This window comes from Rhinolophus sinicus, chromosome 9 (genome assembly GCF_057876585.1).
Source record: "Rhinolophus sinicus isolate RSI-liver-muscle chromosome 9, RSI-T2T, whole genome shotgun sequence".
In the NCBI taxonomy this organism is placed as follows: Eukaryota; Metazoa; Chordata; class Mammalia; order Chiroptera; family Rhinolophidae; genus Rhinolophus; species Rhinolophus sinicus.
In genome coordinates, this window is record NC_142509.1 from 38,458,904 (window position 1) to 38,485,908 (window position 27,005).

General features: G+C 49.0%; 1 protein-coding gene across 5 annotated transcripts in view; it reads left to right on the plus strand.

Annotated features, from left to right (window-relative positions):
* Nucleotides 1-1,324: 1,324 nt before the first annotated feature.
* Nucleotides 1,325-27,005, plus strand: part of TMEM132C (transmembrane protein 132C) — a 268,198-nt gene continuing 242,517 nt past the window's right edge. For all 5 annotated transcript variants that reach the window (XM_088801091.1, XM_088801089.1, XM_088801092.1 and 2 more), the window contains exon 1: nucleotides 1,325-1,621. In XM_088801091.1, coding sequence (XP_088657217.1) covers nucleotides 1,537-1,621 — 85 coding nt within the window. In that variant the 5' untranslated portion in view covers nucleotides 1,325-1,536. The remainder of the gene's footprint in view (nucleotides 1,622-27,005) is intronic.

Sequence of the window (27,005 nt, forward strand, 5' to 3'; positions counted from 1 at the left end):
GAGAAGGGCTTCCTGCTGGAGGTACCTTCAGAGCCTTTGCTTCCCCCCCCCCCAAGCTCCCCCTTAACTGAGTTGGGGCATAAGAAATGGATTTTCAGTCGTTCAAATTCTTTCACGGTTTTGTTTCTTCTCATTCAATCAAGGATATATGCATTTTTTCCCTTTTATTTGAAATTCATTCCTGGTTCTAGTGACGGGGAATGATGGTGACACATGACACAGTTGGGCTCCTTTTCTGAGGTTGGACTGAGCCTGGTGAGAGCTGGCCCCTGAGCCCTGTGCCCCACACAGAGGAGACCCACAGGCCGGGCTGCCTGCCTGGGTTTGGGGAAGTGAGCGTCTGGGGGAGGGCTGGGCAAGCTTCCGGTCTCAAACGGACCACCTTTCACTCACAGAGCGAGTAGGGGTACCGCCTGGGATTGCTCAGAGCCCCACGTGGCCCAAGAGGCCCCAGCGTCAGTCACCGCGCAGGTAGGCAGCTGGGATCCCTGAGAGGAGGGAGGGCCGTGCTGGCATCACCAGAGACAAGATGAACGACGTGGGGCGCCAAGAGTGGCGGCCAGTGCAGACCTGCCTCGTCCGAATCTGCAGAGCAGTTGCTATCGCAGGAGCAAGTCTGGCTGGGGAGGGGGCACACCCCGTTTGAAGAGTTAATAAAAACACATGGGGGGGGACATCCAACAATATGAAAGGGCCGTGAAAACGGAACCTTCCTTTGCCGCCGGCGTCCCGGTCCCCTCCTCAGAGGGACCGCTGCTACCCTTGCTCCTCTCACACACGTGTACACAGCTGTGCACGTGCCTCCCCGTAAATCCGTGTCCCGCTCTAGACTGCGCGTTGCTGTTTCCCCCTGGATTATCTACCCAGGAGAGCTCGCCGCCTCCGCTGCACCGGGCTTCTAAGTCCAGATGTCCCCAGCTCGCAAGGCAAAAAAAATCGGGGGACAACCTGAAGTTGAGTGCGGGAAGTGCTACGGTCCCACTCGCGCTGCAGCGACCGCCGGAGGGCGGGAAGGGAAGGGTCCAGCTCCATCTTGGGTACCTGCGCAGAACTCTCGGGGATGCGAGCCGCAGGGCGCAGAGGACGGAGGCTGCAAATGGAGGCGGCGGCCCCGGGGGTGCAGCCGGCGGCCCTCGCCTCCCCCCGCTGGGGAGGGACCCTTCAACTCGCTGCTCTGCGCCCGGGGGGCGCGCGCACTCTCTCCTCGGCGGCCTCAATTGGTCTCCGGCCCGGGGCGGGGTTGGGGGCGGGGCCGGCTGGGGGCGGGGCCGGCTGGGGGCGGGCCTGGGGGCGGGGCGGCCGCAGCTGCAGCGGCGGCGGCTGGAGAAAAGTTGTCCCGGCCAGAGCGCGCGCTGCCGCGGGATCCGGAGCCGCCGCGGCGAGCAGCCGGCAGGGAGGGGCGCTACCACCCGAGCCGCGCCGCTCCGGCCGACTCGCTGCCGGGGGTCGCCCCGGGGCATGGGACAGCCGGCGAGGGCCGCGGGCCGGCGCTGCGCCCCGGGCGGCCGGCGGACGGCCTGAGCTGCCAGACGCAGGATGCGCTCCGAGGGCGCGGCCCCCCGGCCGGTGGCGCCGCTGTGCGGGGCGCTGAGCCTGGTACTGGGCGCGCTGCTGGGCAAAGGTAAGGCCGGGGCGGGAGTCGCTCCCAGGAGCCCGGGCAGGGGGAACCGAAAGGCGGGGGTGTCGTGGGGACCTTGGCGAGGGCGCTGGTCCCACCAGGAGCGCCCGTGGCGGGCGCGGGGCGGCCCCTTTCGCAGCGGGGCGCCGCGGACAGGGTTTTGGGGCAAATCTGGTCTGTCCGCTATCCCCGGATTCGGGAGCTTACCGGGGTGGGGGGGGCGTGGCTGAGGGACCCTGCATGTTTGTTTCCACCCCGAGTACCGTGAGGACTGATTCCAGCGCAGTCCCTCTGTGGAGCTGGGGCCCAGCCGCGGGGGGCCGGCTTCTTTGCCCTTTTTCTCCCCGCCCGCCCCCTCCCCAGCCCTGGGGGCCCGGGAACCGACCTCGGCCCACAGAGGGATGCGCGCTCGACGCACAGCTCGCGGGGCCCTCCGCTCGTCAGGACGGGGACCCCTCCGACACCCCGAATTTGAGAGTGCGGGAGGGCGCATGTGGGACCTTGGCCGGGCTTCCCCGCAGGGGTCCCGGCGGCCCTGCCCCTCAGTCTCCTCACCTCTGCAATGGGAGTGCGGCCGCGCCTCGGGTCGGGAGAATTTCGTTTAGCGAACGCGCGGCGCCCGAGGAGCTCACCGAAGGCCGCCGCTGCCGCTGTTCTGACGGTTGTTATTTTATGTGCGGGCCGGGCGGCCCCGGGACCGGCGGCGGGAGCGGCTGGGCGAGGTGGTGGGAGCCCGGAGCAGCCCGCGCCTCTCGCTCTTCCCGCCCGCGCGGGGGCGACGCGCACAGCGTCTGAGCGCGGTCCGGGGCGGGTCCGCGCGGAGACCGGGGAGAGCGCCGCCTTCTGCTGCCGGCGCCCGCTGGGGTCGCGGGTTCCTCGGGGGTACAGCCAGGTGTGTCTCCTGCGCCCCGGGCACGCAGCCCACCAGCCGCGTCCCAGCTGGTGAGCCTCGCGGCGTCTCCCGCCCAAAGCCCTGCGAGCTGGGCTGGAAATGCGCTGGGAGAGTCAAGTTGCCCCATGACGTTCAAAAGTAGTGTTGCTTTTCAAAAGTCATTGCACACCGCCTGAAATTCCAGAGAAATCCACCTGCCTTGGGGCTGCAGGTTCTCAGACACACCAGCTGGACGAAATTGCTTAGTGTCCCTTTCTCCCCAGAGCTCCAGGTGAACAGGCGTGTGTGTGCGCGCGCACGCACGCGCGCGCCTTCCAATGGATGGGGAGCCCTTTTCTGTTCTGTTTGAAAGGGCAAACAAATCCAAAATGTGGTGCCTGCTATTAGCTCTGGGTTCCATCATTTCTGGGACTCAGTTTCCCCAAATATAAAATGGCCATTCAAAAAAAACCAATCCCTTCCCCAAATACTACACGGGGATTGTTTGATGATAAAGTGACTTAATGGGTGGAAAGCACTTCCTACACGCAGGTGTGGCCGTTTTACTTTGAGCAATGGGTGAGAGCCCCTCAGGCTTTCTGCCTGCCTCCACGAGAGGACTTAACCAGGTGAGAACTCCGAATGCTAAATGTGCTTTTTCAAGTCAGTTTTGGACTTTTTAAAATTAAAACTCACATTCCTTTCATTTTCCACTTGATGAGTTTTTGTTTGATTTCGAGTAGTGTCTGTTGCAAATGCCCACGTAGGAATAAGGCAGCGCTTCGGTGGGAAGGGGAAGCTGGGAATTTTGTTTGGAGGATGCTATGTACACAGCAAGGGGTGGGGGCATCTGAGATGATGCCCCACCCCTCCCGCTGGCTTAGTGCAGTCTCCATTGGGTGGGGTTTTGTCTCCTTGCTTTTGCTTGACCACGTGGTTTGGGGACCAATAAGTCTGCAGCCCATCCTGGGCAAAGTATTTTTCATTTTGTTTCTCCTGACCAAAAGTCGCAGTTCCCCTTTGATTCCTCCACAAAGAAAATGTTTGCCCCATAAAATTTCTTATAAAAAGGAAAGCTCTCTGACCCTTGTTTAAATTTGTGCCGTCTTTTAGGCAAAAAAAAAAAAAAAAGTCATTTCTGACTCTTCCTGCCCAAGGATTTAAGTGCTAGTTTCTGGAGTCTTTGAAACCACTGATCAATTTTTAATACCAATTATATGTTTATTTTCAACTGTGGGTTTAGAGGCTCTGTAATTTGCACGATTTGGAAGAGTCATCGTTCTTGGAAGGTTCCATACAGAGGACAGGACATTTGTCATGCAGGGTCTCCGGTCCTGCTCCCCGCATAAAAACACAGGATATGGTGAGGCCAAAAAAGAACACCCACGGAGCCATAGATAGGGGAGTCACACCAGTATAGTCTCGCTGGCGGCTGGGTTGGAGACACAGGAAGCAGGAGCCACACGATCCGCAATCTGCCATCTGCTTCTCTGCCAACCAACCCACCAACCGCACTTGCTAACTGCAGTCCGCGCTTGCTAGCTCAGCCACGGCAGTTATATTAGTGGCCAATGGCTAACCGGTAACAGCTGATGGCCAACTAGTCACAGCTGATGGCCATCTGCTACCGGAGCCAGCACCTTTCCATGTGAGGCCGAGAGCCTGGAAACTGCTCTCTGGGGCTCCGTCCCCACAGTGAAACAAGGGAGTCTTTCTAAGAGTTGAGATGCGCTGAGGTAGGTGAGGTGAAGTGTCCTTGAGAGAGAGGTTCAGGAATTGGCCCTAGATAAAGTGGTGGAAAGGTGGTGGTGGGCTGAGATACCATCAGAGGTGTGGTGTTGTTAGGTTGTTAGTCCCGTAGGCGACGTCTACAAAGGTCATTCAGGACCATGATCTCTCTTCTGAAATCTGTGGGGCCAGATGTGTTTCAAGATTCAGAATCGTTGAGATCTTTGGATGGCAAGATAGGTAGGTAAGCAGGTAGATTAGACAGACAGACAGACAGACAGACAGACAGATAGATAGATAGATAGATAGATAGAGGCAGGCATGTGGTCATATGCGTACATTGTATAACACCCCCTCACTGGTCTGGAGGTGCACCCTTTAATTGTACACATTGGTAATTTTGCAGGAAACATGCAAGAGGATAAATCACACACAAGAGGATGAGGACCCCAAATGCTTCATTTCACTGTAGATCAGCATTGGCTACCCAATGAATTAAACACAAACAAGTGAACCTTTGCCTTGTCAGACCTTCGGGGATTTTGAGTTTCTGATAAGGGGTCTGGGGCCGGCCACAGGTTTCATGAGGAGGAGGGGTCATCCCGGTGGAGAGGTGCTTCTCAGTTCCCCACATGGATGCTGCCACCAGAGAATGACGGTCACATCTCGTCCTCCCGCAGCTTACGACACACACAGTCATACACTTGGCACAGGCCTGCGTCTGACTTCCACCCTCCCCTTCCTGTCGCTCAAGCTGAAACTCCCTGCCATCTGGAAGCGTCTTAGGGGTGATTCCAGCTTCTTGGAAGCCATTGTATTAAACCACCACACTCTGACTGGTCCTCCTCTCCTTTACGACTAGTGCTTGCAAACTGCAGGACCTGTAGATAAGCACTGTTTTAGTGGGTTTTTTTCTTTCTTTCTTTCTTTTTTATTGAATAGGCTCCCCCAATTGGGAGACTTCACATCTGAAAATCAGGAGTGACAACTTCCCTTAAGCGTGCGGCTGCTCTGCCAGCCCTGGATGGGGCGTGTGTTCAGGTCCCCCTTACCCCCCCTTACCTACCTGCTCTCCCCCCCCTCAGCTGTTGAGTTTGCTCCCCTAGCCTTGTTCCTTCACCTCACTCTGAGCTTCATCACAAGGGTGGCAGAGACAGGCAGCAGAAAACGCAGAACTCTCAATTATATGCGTCGTTAGCACTTCCTTGAGCAGAGGTTAGAGCGGAGCCTGCGGAAGTCTTAGATAGTTCCTACACATCCATAGTCATGAGAAGCAAGGCTAATAAAAACGAGTCTTTGGTATAGTAATTGGAGTGAAAGGGAGTATTACTGAATTAATGGCATAAATGGAAAGTCTGATTGATGGACTATTTTTACAGCGACCCACTTTGTTTAAAAATCAGTTTTATTAAGGTATACTTTGCCTACAGTCAAATCCACCCTTTTGAATATAGAGTTATAAGTGTTGACACATGGACAGTTATGTAAACATCACCACAGTTAAGGTATAAAGCATGTCCTTCACTCCTTTTACCCCCCTGTGCAGCCACCTCCTTTCTCTTCCCCAGGCACCGGGCCACCACTGCTTTGTTCTGTCCTCATAGTTTTGCCTTTTTCATAATTCCATAAAAATGGGATCGCACGGTATGCAGCTTTTGAATCTGCTCTGTTTCACTCAGCACAGTGGGTTCGCTGTTTGCCTAGAGATCGGTGATTTGTTCCCTTTTAATGCTGCAGAATATTCCGTTGAATGGATGCACCACCCTTGGTGTTTTCATCTCCTCGTTGAATGAAGGAGGTTTGGGTGACTTCCACTTTCTGGTGGTTATGAAAAGAGTCACTGTACGTATTCACAAACAGGTTTTAGTGTGAACCGAGGTTTTCATTTCTTAGGAGTCAGTACCTAGAACTGGGACTGCTGGGGGTATGGTAGCTGCACATATAACTTTATCAGAAACTGCAAACTTTTCAAACATAGGAACCTTTTACAGTCCCACCAGTAATGTATAGCGTTCCATTTCTTCTGTATCTTTAGCACCACTTTATGTTATCCATATTGTTTTGTTTGATTTTGTTTAGCCATTCTAACAAGTGGTAGTGACATTTCTTTGAGGTTTTAATCCTCACCTTCATGACTAATGATGATGGCAATTCTTTCTCGTGCTTACATGCCATCTTATATCTTCGTCAGTGAAATGTCTTTTTCAAATCTCTGCCCATTTTTTATTGGTTGTCATTTTCCTATTGTTAGTCTTTGAGGGTACTTTATACATTACAGATGCAAGTTCTTTATTAAATTTGTGTTGACAGGTGTTTTCTCCCACTATGTGTTTTTGGAAGAGCAAAAGTTTTAAATTTTAATGAAGTGTAATATATTAATTTTTTTTCTTAGTAATTATACTTTGGTGTTACATCTAAGAGATCTTTGCCTACCCTAAGGTCACAGGGATTCTCCAGATGCCTGTAGTGATATTCAGGTACTTCAAATTCCTGCTGATTTTTTATCATTTTGTTCTGTCAGTTACTGAAAGTAGTGTTGAAATCTCCAACCACGTTGTGGGTTTGTCTACTTTTCATTTTTAGTTCTGTCAGCTTTCCTTCATGTATTTTGAAACACTGTTTTAGGTTCACACACATGTAGGATTGTTATGTCTTAACTCCTTTATCATTAGGTAATATCCGTCTTTGTTTCTGGGAATATTCCTTGTTCTGAGGTCTATTTCATCTGATATTCAGTCTTTTTTTGATTAGTGTTTGCATTGTGTATCTTTCCCGTCTTTTCGTTTCTAACCAATCTGTATCTTTATATTTAATATTAGTTGTTTATGGGTAGCACAGAGTTGGGTTTTGCCTATTTATCCCATCTGATAATCTCTGTCTTTTAATCACTGTGTTTAGACCACTTATATTTAATATAATTATTGATATGTTTGTATTAAAATCTACCATCCCACTTGTTTCCTTATGGTCCATCTGTTCTTTCCTCTTTCTTCTTCTTCTGCTTGCTTTTATGTTAAATATATTTTGATGATTCCATTTTATCTCCACATTGGCTCCTTATTTGAATCTCTTTAAATTCCAGTCATTGTCCTAAGGCTCACAAAATACATCTTTCATTAACCAAAGCCTACATTCAAATTGTGTGATACACTTCCTATGTTGTGTTAAAACAGTGTATCCCCAATATATTTTTTTCTTTACGTATTATCTTTTTCAAATGCATGCATCTTATACCCGAGGTATGGCTAAGAGAATTTTCATTTAGAGATTATTTGTATATACTTAGAAGAAGGATAAAAATTACATTGAATTAGCTTGCCTCTATGTCCGCGTGGGTACTTCTATGCCCTTGAAGCTGTTTTCTCTGCGGGACTTTATTTTTTCTCTTACCTGTGTGCTGAGCTGAACAAAAGTGTTTATACACGTTAGGGATTTCAAAGTTACTGCCTTTAAGGAGAGAACAAGGTAAAATACAACCGAACCAGAGTCTGAATTAGCAGAATCTCCAAGATACTTTCCCAGAGTGACTGATGCCTTATCTTGCACAGTGTGTGCATTTCTTTTTTCTGGTTAAGGTGCTCTTAGTGGTACCGTGTTTCCCCGAAAATAAGACCTAGCTGGACCATCAGATCTAATGCGGCTTTTGGAGCAAAAATTAATGTACGACCTGGTCTTATATATTATACCCGGTCTTTTATATTTATTATATTATGTTATATTAGACTCCGTTTTATATTGTATTAAAAATAAGACCAGGTCGTATATTAATTTTTGCTCCAAAAGACGCATTAGAGCTGCTGGTCTGGCGAGGTCTTACTTTCCCGGAGACACGGTATGTCACGAGGGTTAGCACACACCTACGCATGTCTGGGATCCTAACTCACTTGTTCTAGAAGAGCATGTCTGCCCTGGGGAACATTTTTCTTTCTCCCTCAGTACCTTCCATGGCCGCAGCACGGGAGCTGTCACTTCTGGGTGAGTTAGGGAGGCTTGTTCTCACAGAAGCGGAAGCTTTCCTTTGAGCTTCAGTTCTGCCAGGTCCTGGTGGAATTGGTCAGAAGCCTCTGGTTTTAGCAGAAGAAACATAGCAGGGCCACCTACAGAATGGGGGTTGCGAGCCCATGACCCTGAAGGTCGGCTAAAGGACCAGGCTTCCTGAGGGTCGGAAGGTGCCTGTCCGAGGGTCCCTGCAGTTCCAGTTCACGCCCCCTGTACTGAGAATTGTGCCTCTGTTGGGATACAGAAGTTCCAGCCGCCTCACTTGTTTTTGTCTTTAGGCTTCTGTTTTAGATTCCAAGAAGAAAGAAGCCCAAAGCCTTGGCTAAACTTGAGAATCTTCCAGGAAGCCCCCCAAAATGCCAATCCCCGGGCCCTCCCCTAAAGCGATTGAACCAGGATCTTTGGTGATGGTGGAGGGGAGGTGTGCATAGAGTCAAGGTTGATCTTTTTTTCTTTTCACAAGCTTTTGAGGTGATTCTAAGGTGCAGCCAGAGATGAGAACAGGTTGCCAAAGCCCATCTGTCTAGAAAAGTGTCAGACGGTCTGAACCACAGTGCCACCCTTTGTATGCAAGGGCATGGGGTCTTCACGCCTCCCAGTGCAAAACGGAAGAGCTGTTACAAAAGAAGGTGGGAGGGGCGCTGGGTGCAAAATCAACAAATATGGTCCCATCATCTTGGATAGCGAGTGCGCGTGGAGCAAAAATTTGAGTAAAGGGTCGCTCTTCTGAGCCTCAGTTTTTATTCTCTAAAACGGAGGTAATACTGCCTACATCGCAGGCTTGTTGAGAATGTTTAATGGAAAATGGGTGCGAGGCACTGAGTACGGTGTGTTTCCTGAGGCTGCTGTAACACGTTCGCACCGACAGGGGAGCTCAGTGTAACAGAACTTTATTCTCTCGTGGTTCTGGTGCCGAAGTCCAAACTCCAGTGCCCGCAGGGCCGCGCTCTCCCAAGACTCTTGGGGAGAATCCTCCTCTGCTCCTTTCAGCGTCCCTTTTGCTCCTGGCATCCCGTGGAGGGGGCTGCCTCCCTCTGGTCTGCCTCCATCTTCACGTGGCTTTCTTTTCTGTCTGTCTTTCCCCTTCTGCGTTCCAAGGACACTTGTCATTGATTCGGGGCCTGCCCTAATTCAGGATGATCTCATCTCAGATCTTTAGCTTACACAGTCACGTTCCTAGGTTCTGAGTGGACCTATGTTTTGGGTGCTTTTCAACACATCACATGGTGCGGTTTGGCACATAGTAACAGTTCAATAAATCATAGCTATTCTCGTATGGATATTCCTCAAAGCCACGGAGAAAAAGCAGCACAGAATGTAACTAATAGAAACCACACATCAATATTTTAAAAATAACTGACGACAGCGTAGAACACAGGAGAAGAGTGGATTCGACAATATCAGAGGATAGAAAAATCTGGTCAAGTCTGAGGTCTCCGTTTATTATCAACCTAAAGAGAGAGCCAGCAGTTTATATCCCTTGATGTACTTCACGCTTAAATACAGCTTAGACCTAATTCCATTTGGCTTAGTTTCATAATACTCTTGATACTCTCTTAACCCCCCTCCTCCCTCTGGGTTTGTAGTAACTAGGACCATCCAGAGCGGCTCCCAGGTCTCCCCGACGCTAGTTTCTTTCACCCAGCTCTGCAGTTGACTCTTTTCATCTTTCTTGCTCAGTTGGTCCCTCTGGCCTCGTAATTACAATGTTTGCTGTCTGCTGTGTTTCCACACTGTCTCTGTGGACTCAGATGCTACAGAAATGTGGATATAACACCACCCACTTTGGCACCTGCTGCTTCATTAGCAGCTCTTTGTGGCACAAAGGGATTCTCTTAGTCTCAAAATGAACACAAGGGACTTTCAGGCCATCACCTCCCACCCCCCAACACACACACGCAAAACAGAAAGCTGGTTCTGCTTTCCTCATGCTGTTCCAACTTCGTGATGATTTTAAGCCAAAATTAAAAACCTTACACCACGAACAGATGTCACACTGGAAGCTTGGTGTTGTCTCCACTGGAAACAATGGGGTTGTGTTCGAGGCTCTGAGGCAAAACCCTCTCCACCTGCCTAATGGAAATGCTCCTGGAATATGCATCAAGTCATTTAGTTTATTAGTTATCACTCCTTTCATTGCGAATGCAGAAAAACCCAGCTCACGCAAATGGCATCAAAGCCACAAACTTTTTAAAAAAGAGAAGGAAAAGGAAATGATGGGTGGAATAAATGTCTTGGGTCAGGGAACTGGGAAGTCCAGGTGGACTTCAGGCACCGCTGGATCCAGGATCAGTCAGTGTCGCTGGAGAAGCTTTCTCCCCGTCTCTGGTCTCCGCTTTCCTCTTTATTCGCTGCACTTTGGGGTGTCACCATGGTCTCCAGCAGCTCCAGGTCTATGTTCTGTCCACACAGCACACACAGAAAGGAAGTGACTTCCCAAAGGATTACAGAAAACGCTGGAGTGAATCTCATGGGACTTCCTGGAATCCCTGACCCAACCCTGAGCCAGTCGCTGTGACAGGAGGGGATGGAGTCTCCTGATTGGTTAGGCCTGGAACTCACTGAGGTCGTCTCCACCCACACTGCTGGAACCTGGAGTGCGGAGGCCTGACGCCCAAACACAAATGAGTGGACACCCAGTGGGCAAGGCCATTAGCACCCAACCAAGCGAACAAAATGAAACCACAGGCCGGCTGGATGGCCGATTCTTACAGGTGTACAGGTGCTCAGGGCAGCTCATGGGAGGTCGGCTTGCTTCTCCAGTTGGACGGATGCAGAAACAGCTAAGGCGAGAACATCACGACTTTCTCCACCTCCCAGCACACCTCCAGTTACGGTGGCCTTCTCTTGGGCTGTGTTTGCTTTGGCATTCATTCATTCATTCATTCATTCCTCCCTCCCTCCGTCACACATCTGTCCAGTAAAGTCATGCTGTGTTTCATTGGTTCTGTTTTGGTTCATGCCCCATTTCTGAATCAATCCACCTGGCCTGTAAAATACTCTCATTATTCTGGCTCAGAGCTGTGGGAGGCGTTTATGAGGGCTGAAAGTGGGGTGCAGAGGAAAATTGGGGTGCTACTAGCAGAGAAAGGGTGAGTGATTGGAGCCAGAAAATAAACCCAAACCAATACATATTCCTACATCTCCAAATTCAGGTACGTGAGCATCACAGGTGGAGAAGACAAAGAAAAGTCACCACATAAGGTGACAAAGGCAGGGTTCAGAAGGAGCTTGTTTCTGCCTCACCTGATAGGTCATGTTTGGGAGGCAAGAGTAGGGCTTTGTGTTCCTACAAGCCTGAGTCAAATCCTGCTCCCTTGTGTAGATGTGGGCACGCTCCTTGATCCCACAGAGCCTCAGTTTTCAGATCTGTGTAATGGGTCTGGGAGGACTTGTCTCATAGGTATTGAAAAGGGTCCAATGGGTTAACGTAGCTTGGCTCCCCCACCCCATTTGCCCATGTTCCAGATACAATCTGCGTTCTTCTCCATCCTACTCTGGGCCCTGGAAGGCTGATCCCTGCAGAGTGCAATTCCCATGCCCGCGGGACGCCATCTGGAGTTGGCCAGTGGACGGCAAGAGGAGAGAGGCTGGGGGTTTACTCTCCACCTGCTGTCTGTGCTTCTGACCCCACGAGTCTAACTGCTATTTGGGGGCCCTGCCAAAGGCTCCTGCTGTCACTGGGCTCAGTGACACTTCCTTCCCGTCTTGCCTCTTCTGATGGCGCCTGTTTCCCATGGTTTCTTTTTCTTTCTTCTTTAAAACAATTGTCTGATTTTTCAATTACAGTTGACATCAATATTATATTAGTCTCAGGTGCACAGCATAGTGATTAGACATTTATATACCTTAAGAGGTTACCCTCCCTGATAAATCTAGTACCCACCTGACACCACATGTAGTTATTACAATACTATTGACCATATTCCCTGTGCTGTACTTTACATCCTCATGACTATTTCTATAACTGCCAATTTGTACTTCTTAATCCCTTCCCCTTTCCACCCAGCCCCAACCCCCTCCCATCTGGCGGCCATCAGTTTGTTCTCTGTATCTATGAGTCTGTTTCTGTTTGTTTGTTTTGTTCTTTAGAATGCACATATATAGGGGAATCATACAGTGTTTGTCTTTCTCGTGTACAGTGGAATACTACTCAGCCATAAAAAAGAATGAAACCTTGCCATCTGCCACAGTTCCTTATCTCTGGGCCCCCACCCGGCATCACTTTTACAGCTCTTTCTGTAAGTAGCCCCCATGAAAAGCCCTGGAACTATCTGAGTTGGACTTTGTGTCCTGCAGGCATTGACATGTACAAATAAAACTCACTCACATAGTGGAGCATAATTGGACATGTGTTGTTTTTGTTGAAACAAGCTCAAACGTATAGAGAAGTTCCAAGAGTGAGTGTGCAAAAGTCGTGTCCCCTGGGCCGTCTAAGAATCACTGACTGAACAGATGCAAACTGCCCTGAGGTTTGCATTGTGTTTTCTTAAGAACAGACGTGCTCTCACGAAACTGCAACGCTCAACAGGCCACATTACTACCCGATCCTCACTCCCTAATTCCGTATCCCCTGTTGTCTCCACAATCTCCTTTGTGTCTTGGTTCTTTATTGCACTTCAGTCGTCCCTGGAATTTCATGACCTTGACATTTTTGAAGGTTACATGCTAGTGACTTTGTTGACACGTCTCTCAGTTTGGGTTTGTCTGACGTTTCTGCATGATTAGATCCCAGAGATACGCCCCTGGCGGGCATGTCCCAGAAGGGGTGCTCTGTTCTTCCCATTGCATTGTATCAGGTGATGCATGATTTAAATTTGTCACGATATCAGTGGTGCTCACTTGGGGCCCTGACCAAAGCTCGTGTGTGCCAGCCTCTACGGTGAAGTTGTTCTTATTTGCGTTGAAATCAATCAATATTTTGTGGGGGAAAATGTTTACAGACAACATAAGTATCCTGTTCCTCATTAGAATTTCAATATATTTTTTAATGAATTAACAGAACGGGCCATGAATTTCATTTGTACCCTGTGGCTTGTATTTCATTACTGTCTCTGTTTGTTGCGATGCTCAGAATACGCCACATTTGGCCCGTGGGAGCTATTTTCTCACGGCTTCTATGTCCTTCTATGTCCTTTTGAGATGTCATCATGAGTCTGTAAGCTCTTCCTTCCTTTCCAGATGTAAGATCTCCCAGACTCATTTTATAATCCCCCTACCCCAGTCCTAGAATCAGCTCAGTTCCTTTTAGTCGGGGATGGTATTTAGAAACCAAAGTCTAGGCTCTAGATGAGCTCGTTTCCGTTTGGGTGCTCCGGGGGCTCCGAGGGGACGAAGCCAGGGGACAGTAGTGCACACCTTAACTCTCTTTCTCTCTCTCTCTCTCTCTCTCTCTCTCTCTCTCTCTCTCTCTCTCTCTCTCTCTCTCTCTCCGTCTTCCCCTTTCTCTCCCCTCTGTCTCTCTGTCTCCCTCTGTCTGTATGTCTGTCCGTGTCCCTCTCCCCCTCTGCCTCCTCTCCCCCCTCCCCCCATGAATTCACACTGATACCTCAATTCTGATCCAGCAGCAGAAGGCTCATCCTAGATTTCTCTGTCTCTGTATTGTGACTCCTTTCTCACGTCTCTGCCGGGCCAGTCCCCTCCTCAGTCCGCTTGGTGCCAGCCCCTCTGCTGGCTGCCTTCCTCACCCACGGCGGCTGTGAGGCCCCGAGGTCCCCATCCAAATGGCTGCTGTCCTGGGCGCTTGACCCCTGACGCCCAGCTCCAGGCTGCCGCACCCCTCACCTTCCCTGCCAGGCCCCCCGATGGCTTTGGACCGAGCTATTCTGGAAAAAAGAGGCATCTGGTCTGTATTCTTACTTGCGTGGGTTTCTGTTGTCTTAGAAAAAGTCTGTCTTTCCCATCAAAGAAACCTCTGTCTCAAGGTACGTTCTTTTGGGGGGCGAGTGCGCTCTCTGAGGTGACCATGCGCCGCCCCACACGGACCAGCTGTCTTGGTCTGAAACTGCTGTCCGCAGGGTGAAGGGAGCTGTGTGCCTGCCAAGCCACAGCAGGCGTGGAGCTCCCAAATGCACCCCATGTAAGTAGTTTTGCACTTGCAATACCTGAGAAAAGCGAAGGCATTTTTTAAATGCAGCTAAGCACTCTTTTTCCCCCCAAATGAGTGTAGAGTGTTTCAGAGCCCCTTCTGTGTGACAGATACACCCATTTATATATATTAGCGTATTTACTTTATTACATTGTGGTCGTCACTGTCGCCCAGGAGATAAGTACAGTCGTTATGCCTACAGTTGGGAACACTGACATCTTACCGATTCACGTACACCAGAAGTAAAATTTTAAATAAAATATGAAATGGCTCCTTTCGAGTTTTGGCAACAAAATGAAAATATGTGAAAAGCTTTGTGGGCCGGACAGCCTGGCTTGTGGCGTCAGTGTAGCCGATTTTCCACCTCTGCCTTGGACCTCTCAGCTTTGGTAGGAAGCGGAAGGTACCAGAACTGGCCCAATTTGGGCACAGTCACGTGTGGCCATGGCAGCATGGTCCACACACATATTGAAGCCCCCATCCAATCTACGTGGTGGGAGTTAGGAGAACGACCCTTCCCAGAAGAAGGGAGGCATTGGTACCAGAAGAAGGGAGGGAAGGGGTGCTCGGCAGACCAAGTCCATGTCCATTGAAACCGACTCCTGATGTACTTGGTAGAGGTGGGCAGAACAAGCAGAAGTGTTGGACCAGAGACGGAGCGAGCAGGCTAAGGAGGGGGTGGCAGCTGGGTCGAACGAGGCTGCTTTGTCAACAGCTCTGTGGCTGACATCTGCAAAGAATATTGCTTCTTCCTCAAGTATTTAAATCAGGGTTCTCAACCTCAACACTACTGACATTTTGGGCCAGATAACTCTTTGTTGGGGACATGTCCTGTGTAGAACTAGATGCCACTAGCACCCCAGTTGTGACAACCAAAAATGTTGACTTTGCCAAATGTCTCCTGGGGGCAAACTCAGCCTGACTGAGAAACACTGTTTTAAATCATATCCACTGGGTACAAAGTACTTCTTACATCATAATGATTTTTAAAGCTTTGTAAAGAAAAGTTGCAAAAACAGTACAAAGAATCTCGTATACTTTTTACCTAGATCCTCCCAAATTAACATTTTACCATATTTGCTTTAACATTCTTTTTCTGTTTATCTATTCTCTCTCTCTCTCTCTCTCTCTCTCTCTCTCTCTCTCTCTCTCTCTCTCTCTCTGTCTATCTCCACACACTTATTTATGTACATATATACAGAGGGTGTCAAAAATGTATACACATTTTAAGAAAAGAAAAAACTGTATTAAAATTGTAATACTCAATATACGAAAAGGTCGGACAATTAAGTTTGATAACTTTCCACTGTGCACTTACATGGTGGAGAGTTTGCGAACTTAATTGTCCGGCCTTTCATATACTGATAACAAAAGATGAACGAATACAATGTGACGTCTGCAATTGCAAGAGGTGCTCAAAGTGGTTCCCATCAGCGTCCAGACACTTCTGATGATGGCCAACTACTGCTTGAACAGCATTGACCACGGTGTCCACTTGTACACGTTTTTCTGGCACCGCCGGTATATATATAAATACAATTATATACATACACATACGTATTTTTCTGAAGTAATTATAAATAGGTTGCACACATGACCCTCCTTCAGTATGTATTTCCTTAAAACAAGCACATTCCCTTATAAACATTTTGCAGTGATCTAAGTCAAGATTGTCCCATTGTCACAGTACTGTCACCTGTCTACATCCTTTATTCAAGTGTTGCCATTGTCCCATCAATGTCATTTGTAGCAAAATAAAGTAAGTTTTTCCTGGTTCAAAAGCGAATCAAGGATCACACACTGTTTAGTTGTCAAGTTCCTTTAGTCTATTAATTTGTAAACGGGCATTTTCCCGCCAAATCGCGTCCTAACGCGGGGCTTTTTTGACATTTTCTCGCCAAAATTAGACTTTCCGTAAAATATTCATATCTTTCGATCTATTTGATATTTTTCTATGAAACTTTCAGTGTTTTAGTTTAAAAAGAGGTCTCTATTTATTTACTTTGCAAAATTTTTGCCGGTTCCAACTAGAGGCGATATGATGAGTTTACTCGTTTCCCGCAAAAAATGTGTTAATTCAAAACAATCTCTCGGACCGGCCTGGTGGCTCAGGTGGTTAGAGCTCCGTGCTCCTAACTCCGAAGGCTGCCGGTTCGATTCCCACATGGGCCCAGTGGGCTCTTAACCACAAGGTTACCAGTTCAATTCCTTGAGTCCCGCAAGGGATGGTGGGCAGCACCCCCTGCAACTAAGATTGAACACGGCACCTTGAGCTGAGCTGCCTCCCGGATGGCTCAGTTGGTTGGAGCGAGTCCTCTCAACCACAAGGTTGCAAGTTCGACTCCCACAAGGGATGGTGGGCAGCGCCCCCTGCAACTAGAAACAGCAACTGGACCTGGAGCTGAGCTGCGCCCTCCACAACTAAGACTGAAAGGACAACAACTTGACTTGGAAAAAAGTCCTGGAAGTACACACTGTTCCCCAATAAAGTCCTGTTCCCTTTTCCCAAAAAAAGGAAAGAAAAGGGAAAAAAGAAAAAACAATCTCTCAGCATTTTTTTTTTTTTGTCTTTCATAACTCCAAAAAGTACAGGCCAATCTCTTGGTGGAATGCTTTCAAGGTAATCTCTCTTGGTTTTGGAGTAATAGCTGTATTCGTTTGGAATTGATCTGGCGCTGTGGACATTGAACTTCTGAGTCTGGAGGATTAAATGTTCCGTGTCACTGTAGTACCTCTGCTGGCCCCACTGACCCCTGCGGGACGCACGCCTCCCTTTCATGTCACAACACGGCAGAACGGCCCGTACACCTTGTAGGAAATTCCCCTAGGACAACAGAGAGCAGTTTGTGCATTTTAGCAGGACTTTCCGAGAGGTGAGGGGACAGCAGCAGGGGACCCTGTGGAAGCAGTCACCTGATACGCTCACGGCTCAAACCCCACTCTAGTCCATGAAACCCATACACCCTGCGTTGACGTGTCACCTGTTGTCTTAGCCTATGGTCACAGCCTCCCTCAAGTGACAGTTGAAGGGAAAATGACAGACGTCTTGCTTCTCCCCGCACTTTCGCTACCTTGGCACACCCAGCCCTTTGTGGCTTTCACGCTCCTGGAGGAAGGGCTCACACACGTCGGTGCCCTCACCCGTAGGACTGGACATTGGCATGTAAGCACACGGGAATCTCAGTCCGTATTTAGGAGGAAAAAGCAGGCCTGGCTCTGAGGGTCATAGTGCGTCCATTTGCATGTAAACAACACATCGTCAGGCTTATGGTGATGTCAGTTTCCTCTGAGAGCAGAGGTGCTTGGGGCGTGGGGGGTGCAGCCAAGAAAACTCTCTCTCTCTCTCTCTTTCTCTCTCCATAAAACTCACTTTGGAGGATTTTCTGAAAGGAAGGAAGTATGCCCAAGGGCTGTATTTAAGTCTGCATCTTCAAAGACAGAAAATTGCTTGTAACTTTTAAGTCACTAGTTTCTAATTTGCAGTCTGTCCTGTATGAGTCGCAATACTTTTTGCCATATATTAGTATTATCTGCACTTCCATTTATTTAATAACTTTTTCTATTTCAAATCTTTTCTTTTCATCTGAGCTTTGCCCTGAGCCATACTTTCCATGAAAGTCACCGTTTTACATGCTAATTGCATTTCCTCCCCCCAAATATTTAAATACATAACTGATAGCATGTTTGAAAGTCCTTCCGTGTTTTAACCCCAAATTATCTCAGACTCTGCACTTGGGTGAACACGGGCCTCGGGCACAGCGGCAGATGGGGGCGGGCAGATCTGATACCTGCGGCTTTTCGCTCCATGGTTTCAATCTCTTGATTGCATCCTCCGCCATGTAACTTGGAACCAGGGCTTCCAGAAGAAGTGGAAAAATGATTTCCTAAAATCTTGAGAGAGCACATCTAAAGACCAAGAAAGGAACCTTCTCTGCGGCCATATAAACACAGAGGGGCATCTGAGAACAGGACCCTGAGTCGTGACTGATGGGTTCCCGTACCAGGGCAGCCCTGCTGAGTTACCAAAGCAGCAGAATCCTTCACTGGGTGTGGAATTGTCCAGCCCAGGACATGCCCAGGCTCTGCGAATACACCTGTATCCAAGGCAGCATTTCCCAACTTTAAGCATACATGCTGTTTTCAAATCAACATAAAAACCCAGAGAGTTTTCTCTGCTCCTTCTCCCAGAGGGGTAGGCTGTTCCTTGAGAATCCTTTCCTGTCTTCTGCAAGCCGAAAGGACAACGAATATTTGAAATTTGCCTTCTGTGGTTCATGTAACGTAAGACGTACGTCATGTTTCAATTTTCCAAGAGGACGTACTGAATAGCATTTTGAATCCTAAATGTTCCTAGGATTCTGATAGGCACACATCCTGCTTCCCGGTGGAGAATTACTATCCTGGATAGAAGTTTTCATCATTTCAAAGCAGAAACTGGCTTACATGGGGGGGGGGGGGAGTGCTGTGGATGAGGTTGCCGCCCTCCTGGTGAGGCTGAGCATGGCAGGCGGACTTGAGACCCACAAAATAGCCTGTTGACCTGAGCATAGGTGGGGGGCACCCAGAGGGAACTGGGGCATCTTAAGGGAAGTTCCTGCAGTCTAAGCGAATGGCAAGGAAAAGATCCTAGAATTCTGATAGTCTAGCCAAGGAAAAGGAGCACACAGTACACAGAGCAGTGTTAGGTACACAATATCTAGAGCAGTGCTGAGTACACAGTACCTAAGCAGTGCTGAGCACATAGTACCTAGAGTGGTGCTGGATACACAGTACCTAGATCAGTGCTGGGTACACAGTAGGCTCTTCATAAACATCTGTTAAATGAATACATAAGGATGAAGTGAAATCAATTTAGTGGATTGCTACCAGCATTTCTTTTTCATAAATGAAGTAGAATAGAAACTCTCAAGAGTAATTTCACATGGTAGGTTTACATATTCCGTGTGCTGCCTTGTAATGTACAATGCATTTCTTATAATAAGTCTTGATAAAAAAGTTTCGAAACCCATGAGCAAGACCACAGGCCAGCTTTCCGTGCGTGGTGCAGAGGTGTGTGACTCTGGCTACAATTGTGTCTCTGTGAACACAGAGCATCCCTCTGAGAATCCGGGCCCAGCCACCAATCTGACTCCACCTTGCACCTCCCTCCAGGGTGAACCCTCCTTTCCAGGACTTAATTCCCTCATTTTCAGACTGTTTCATGCAGAATGGTTGCTGTTCACAGACTTTATCATATATTAAAAAGAAACACCTTTTGGTGATAAGAAAAGTCACAGGGTAAGCAGGTTTTATTTCTTTAATGAAAAATATCACTCCCTTGTCCCTCAGCTTTTGCATAATTGGACGTACCACCCGTCATGCAGGAGGGGACAGAAAACCTGTACGTATTTATTTCTAGAGCTGGCTCGGTGCGGAATTTCGAAGCATTTGGGCGCCCTGAGTGCCGACCTCCATTAAGGACTGACCATGTCTCCTTTAAGGGTTTTCTTGGGCTGGTGTCTGAAGACAGAAGCTTGAACTTGGTCTAGTCAGGGGAACACACCTTTTTGGAGCTCCTGAAGTCTACTTTCCGAAATGGAGCTCATTCTGACACTCGCGGGCCTCTCGCTGTCATCTTTGTTTCTTCACCTGCTGAGATGGGGGATAATTCTTGGTGACAAGGGATGGACATTCTGGTGACAACAAAGCCTCCCTCGGAGCAAGCCAGAACGTGTCTTGTGCCTCCTCCCTGGGTTTTATTTTAATTGCCTTTCTCGCGAAAAGCGTGATTCCGATTAAATTATTCATGGTGGTATAATGTTTATGTGATCAGAGTAATTATTATAATCATGCATTGTGAATTTTCATAATTAATGACCTCACTCAGATTTCACTTGGCATGGAAATCTCCAGAAGGGAATCAGATTATCAGATCCCGGGGAAGAGAATGAAATACAATGGTGACCTCTCTGGCGTCCCTCTGAGAATCAGGGCCCAGCCACCAATCTGACTCCACCTTGCACCTGTGTTAAGCAGTAGACACCTTAGGCATTCACCTCCAGGAATGGGGTGGGAGGTGTCTTAAGGAGAAGTGCAAGGAATGAGATCCGTTTCTCGGGGTGCATTCGGGGCTCCCAGCTCAGTATCTCTCAGCAAACCTGCCGTGGGAGCTGCAGGAAGGTCTCCTGCTGGAAGAGCCTGCAGAACAGTGAGAGGATGGAGGGGGACTGGAAACGCGGCTCATTTCCCATGATGCTTTGGACCAAGACTGACACCTGCCAGCTTCTCTCGTCTGAATCTGCTAAACCACCCAAGGATGCCCATGATTCCCGAAGGCAAGGTGGCATTGCCAAGGTTGCAGACCTCAGCTAGTTTTCGTCCCCTGATCCTTGGAACAGCGTAAAATGCCAGCAGGTGTGGACACGCTTAGTGGTCTCCTGAGCCCCGGGAGTCATTGGCTGTTTCAGGATTGACACTGTGGTCAGATTTTAAGTATTTTATTTGAATGCCTCAGTTCCCCATCTTTGACTTGCATCTGAGGAACCAGTGTTTGCAGTAAGCACAAGATAAATATCCTGTGTAGCTATTCCCAAAGGCCTTCTACGAGTTTTATTCCTTCTCAGCCTCAAACCCACTTGCGAGTAAGGCAGCTCCCTTCCCACGTGGCAGACGAGGACACTGAGTCACTTAGTGAGAACAGAAAATAAGTGGTGACCACACTGAACTTCTGGCCTCCAGGCCTCTCTGTGCAGCAGCCAGCCCCCCGCCCCCCTCTGCTAGGTGTGAGCCAACGCTTTACTTAACTCTCAGGCTGTTCCCACCACACGCCTTTCAGTTCCCTCAAGAAGGAGACAATCAGAAAAGAAGAAAACAGCAAGCCCTGCATGCTTTCTTGTTTAGTGACCGGACATCAGTCAGCCACTGTGCAGCTTAAGCACCAGCTTTGTAACCAACTCAAGTTCCCCTGCCTGCCGTCTTTATGCACACAGAGTATTGTACTGTTCAGGTCATTCTGAGCTGTCCATGTATTCCTCTCTCCCTCTCCTTCCTTTCCCTTCCTCTCCTCTGTGATTTCATTACGACATGGACTCTGCCACATGAATCTCCATATCTTCAGGATGTTATGGAGTATCCAACACATAGCAAGAGTCGCTCTTCTTGAAAGAATGAATGACCATTATTCTCTGTCTCTCTCCTGGTTTTCTTTCGTCCTTGCGTCCAAGTCTGTTTGTCTTCTTTCTTTTGCCCAGTAGCTCAGTGTTTCAGACAATATTTGCTAATTGGATCTACAAAACTTAGGGCCTGAAGTCTGAACCCAGGAGAGAGTACTTAGGGCAGATCCAATATGTAGACCAGAGCTCCCAAATCATTGGCCCGTTAGGTATTATAATTAGGGTGCTTTGAGCGGCAAGGAGCCGGTTAGTACCAGCTGACTGCAGGAGGGCGGCCCCCACATTAAGGGCTACGGGCTGACTTTGTCCTAGGGCTGGCTGGCCTGGTGGTCCCAGGAGAGCCCTTTGTGGCATTTAGGGCACATGACACATATTGCATGGCTGAAGGAGGGACTGCATTTTCAGGGCTTTCCTTACTGAGTGGGGGACAACCAACCGAGAAGTTCCTTCTCTTCCTGTCTTTCTCCTCAAATGTAACGCTCGTAGCCATTCCTGAACCAGGCCCAGGGAAGGGAGCTGGATGAGCCCTGGATCAGAACCAAGCCCTGGAACTGAGAATGGAGTTGGGTTTCCCTTTGGTTCCTGGCTGTGGGGGTGGCGAAGAAGAGCGGTGAATAAAGTCAGGCGCCTGTAAGGAATTCATGCTTTTCTCCAAAGCGATTCATTTCCTTGACCTAGCAATAGTACACGTTAAATCTCAGGATTTAATGGTACCTTTGTAATAATTTCTTCTGATAGGCATTAAAGTACATATACAATAATAAAAATAAGAGAGATGCCGCTGGTGCCATATTGGGAGCAGTGGGTTTAGACTCTGCTTCCCAACCTGCATCTTCCACTGACATTCACCCTGTTGTCTTTGGATGGAAGGAATCCCATGTTTCTATGGACATGGGAGCTACAGCTGTAATTCTGCCACATAGGTTTCTTTTGTCCTAATTGTGGTGGGCACGTACTGGTTTCTTGCCTTTTGACCTTTCATGGCTCACCAGAAAGAATCAAGAGGTGGGTTTTAGGGCCTGGACTGGCCAAAATGGCACTTGGCACAGGCGTGAAATGACAAGGGGCAACCAGTAAGTAACGGCAGTGAAGGAGATTATATAGTATTGGGCGTGCGCCTCGGGTTAATTTTCTGTGGTGGGAGCATGTGCAGAACCTGGGCTGGATGTGATGGCCCCCAGCTGACGTGGGGCCAGCGGCTGTGAATATTAGAGGCCTGGAAACTCAGAAGGGCTTTAGTGTGGAGCCAGATTTATTTAAAGTCATAAATGGATTATTGGATTACTCCTCGGTCATGCCTCCAAGTAATTCATGGCTGCTAGCATGGCTTCAAGGCTCTAATAAGCTCGGCCTCCCTGGGGTGGTGGCTGTCCTGCCTTAATTAATGTTGAATCTCCCCATTATGTTCCTCCTGCGTTGGGCTGACATTTAACCAAGGCCTTGGAATGCTGGCTTCGAAGGCGTTTGGACTTGAACTGACATCTGACTTTAATTCTTCTCTCTTCCGGTCCTTTTGGGGAGAATAGAAATATCTACCGATTGGCACAAATTTGCTTTTTGTGTTTTTTTTTTGGATTCAGTGTTTCATCTGAACTTTCTCCTTCCGACACCCACGTGATTCTAAGGGAAAACTCTGAGTGTGACGATTTGTTTTCATTTTAAACATAATCCTTACACAGAGAGTAGAAGGTGGTTTGCCAGGGTGTGGAGGGCAGAGTGGTGCGACATTGGTCCGAGGGCACAAACGTGCAGTTATGAGTAAGTTCTGGGGCTCCCACGTACAGTGTGACGACTGTAGTTAGCGACATAGTTGCTAGTGAGCAGATGTTACGCGTTCTACAAAAAAGATCCACGACCTCTTGCTGCCGAGGGTCTGTCCCCAGGGCTGTCTGTCCCAGAGCCCAGTCCCACCTTCAGGCCTTGACTCCGTGAGATGCGGCCCCTGCATGGCTGACGTCCTTGGATTTCTATGCAGCAACTTGGATATTCCCCACCACGTCCCCAGATGTAAGTTCTCATAACTCCAAGGTGTCAGCATGGAGCCAGGTGTGCCACACCCAGACCAGCAAGGGACCAGGAGTTTGGTGCTAGGAGAAGTGGGTCAGGCCCATTTCAGTGATGAAGTCAGTTTAGGGTGACGGTCCATGGCAGTGCGGGGTACAGGAGATAGGCACAGAAGGAAAGGTACGAGTTGAGACGGGGTGGGGGCCAGGAGTGCACGTTTCTGAGTAATGTCACGAATAGAGCAGATGGGCTTGCGAAGGAGACAGCCAGGAGAGATCGCCGGAGGTCATGGGTTTGTCACTCTGGTTGGGCTTCTCCTGACGGCTGCTGAGCTGCCCTCCGCTGGTTTTCAAAGCATAGCCTCTGAGGTCACAGACCGGGAAACCTCCTGCACTCTGCCCCACTCCTCCTTGGTGGGACCAGCCAGGTGGAGGAGGGCACACAGGGTGGTCTGGGTCTGGCCTCATCAGCCAGCTCTGCCTTCCGAGACCCCGTGATCTGCGTCCATTCATTACCTGGCAGCGAGGGCTTTGATGAAGTGCAAGTTTTATCGTTTGACCGACCAGGTGGGTTCAAGGTTCTTCTTAGGGACCTCAAAACAAAAGCAACCTTTCTATCCACCTGTTGTCTATGCAAAAGGAAATGCATTTATTCGTAAAGGGGTGCTATGGCAGCCCACGTACAAAATTGATCAGTGAAAGTGGGTCCGAGCTTTTCGTGGCTTCAGCACCGTCTCGGGTGGTACCTTGTGTTCCCCTCCTTCAGACCCTGCACAGTGGGGATGCAGCGGCAGATATTCTGGTGGTGAAGCAACACAGAAATCGTTGTGTCTTATCCTGACCCCCCAAATTTCCTTCATTTGGGGAGAGGGGGCAAAGCACCAAGTGAATAGTTCCTGCCGACTTCCCAGCCGGTCTCTCAAAGTCACTCCTGACCACGTCGTTATCACCATCAGTCAGTCCAAGCAAATGTTGTGATTGTCCATCCAATTATTGATAAGCGGAAAAGCATGAAGGAGGCCTCAGGCCTGGGGACGTCAGCCCACGGAGTACTGTCGGCGTCGCTGGTGTCGCGCTGGGTGGCACAGCGGCCCCGTTCTCCTTCCCGCCTGGCAGCACGCTGCTCTGGAGCTCCTCCCGTCAGAAGGTCGCGTCTGACCCCCCTAAGTCTTGAGCCCAGCTGGCCTTGGGGTTGTGTTGGCTGGGAGAACGTGCTGGAAGTGGCATTGTGCCAGGCAGTTCTGAGCCGACGCCTTGTGAGGTGTTGCCCACTTCTGTCTCCCTCTTGGAACTGGCGGAGTCAGCAGGTGAACAAGCCTGAGGGAACCTGCTGGAAGATGAGAGACCTGGGGGGCGTCTTCCCAGCACAGGTCACTGTTGATCTCACTAGCCTGACAGTTGTGTGTGAGCCCAGCAGAGCCCAGATTTACCAGCCGAGTTCTCAGTTACTGTTTTGAGCTGAGTTTTGGGGAGGTTTATTACGTGGAAACGCTAACTGATACAGTTGGTGTCACCTGAGTGACAAATAGGTTACTGAAAACTTTTTGAGGACATAAATACATCCTTTTTCTTTGTCTCCTGCGGATGCATCATATCTTTTTTTCTTTGCCCAAGAACAAATGTAGGATGAATGACCCTCCATGCGCATTCAGAATTGGCATTTGCTAAAATCCTATGTGAGAGAGCGTGTGTGTGTGTGTGTGTGTGTGTGTGTGTGTGTGTGTGTGAAGCTTCGGAACAGCCTTCTAGAAGCACGGGATAGAATCTATTTGAGGAGTAAGCATCAGTACATGTGAAACCATTTGGGGAAATTTTATTGCAAAATTCAAAAGCCTTGCCTCCGTGGTCCCTTCTGACAGTTCCCACTCAGAGACCCCGTAGCTTTGAAGACTCAGAGGTAGAGAAAGGTGAGTCTGGCTGGTGCAGGATGGATGGGAAGAAAGGTTTGGATGTGGGAAGAAGTGGGAGGGGCAAATTCTAATGTGACAATGACATGAACCAGGGTCCAGAGGCTGGAGTGGCCATAGACGGTGGCCGAGAGGAGTCCCAAGGAGGGCTGATGGCCAGTGGGCTCCTGATGACAAGAGATGGCAGATGGGACTTGCCCTCCTCACGTTCTTCCAACTGAGATGTGCTTAGAAGAGCTGCATGACCCCTCCGTCTCAGAGGGAGGTGAGGAGAAGGCGACTTAACGTGTGAACGACCTGGCCACTCCTCCCACTGGGCCGTTCATTCTCTAGTCCCCACATGGCCCGCCCCTTGGAAAACCCGAGTCCTGATGTCACTGTCAAGCCTGAGAACTGAACTTCATTCTCTAAGGTTAGTTCCCACGGAACTTGGGCCGATTCAGCGGTTTTGTGTGGTGATTTTGTGGCTTTTTTTTTTTCAATTCAAAATTAAATTATCTGGAATGACAAAACCACAGCTGTTAAACAGTGGGCATTCGATGACATTTAAACATCATTGTCTTATGCTCTCATGGAAGAATTGGCTGGGGATGTAAAGCAAGACCTCCCTATAACAGTCCGAAGAGCTGCCACTTGCAAATTGCCTATTTTAAGAAGACCCCCTGAGTCTTACTCCATACTTGGTCTTTCAGAGAAAAATGTAATGGCAGATGCATCTATGTCTGAAACTCTAAAGATGGTGCTGACTGCTGGCAGAATTTTCCAGTCTGATCCTTGCAGCGCCTTGACCTGACAGGAGGCTGGTGATGTTTATAATTACGACATGCTGCTTATTTTAGAGATTATCTCGAGAAGTCAGCAATCCATTTTCCGAGTTTACTTGAGACTTAATTCAGGCATTCAGAGTCTCTCATCAAATGCAATTAGTAAAGTGTGTTTGAGTCTGTCTGTCCTGAGAGTGACTTGTTTCATGCCAATGACAGTAGGCCCTTCCCCCGCCGGGAATGCAAATTCTTCATCCTGAGAAAAACTGTCGTCCTACTGACTTCAGTTTCAAGTGCTTAGAAGTAGATTCCAGGCCAGTCATTGGCACTGAAGAACACACATTTCGTTGCCCTGTGAAGAAGTTCTGGCGTGCAGTTTGGGGGTTTATGCTTTTCCTTGTGTAATGTTATTTTTAGAAAGGCTACAGGGAGAGTGGATGATTGTCTGCAGTGTAATATTTAAGTGACAGCAGCATTTCTGCAGCAGATAACGTAGTTGTTTTCAGTGTTCTGGTTTCTGAAGCCTTCAAGCAGGGTGCATAAAAAACAAGGGACCTTTGTCAGCTCCCACTGAACCTCAGCTTTCCCATCTATCAAATAGGTTGTGGCTAAGGTTTAGGAGAAAAGGGAAAATGAAAGAATTAATGAGGGTAGCTAGTCTGAATGTTTGTGTCTCCCCCAAATTCCAATATTGACGTCCTAACCCCCCAAGGTGATAGTGTTTGGAGGTGGGGACTTTTGGGAGGTGATGAGTTCACGAGGGTGGGGCCCCCATGGATGGAATTAGTGCCCTTATAAAGGAGACCCCCAGACAGCTCCTACCCCTTCCCCCAGGTGAGGACACGGGGAGACAACGGCCCTCTGCGACCTGGAAGA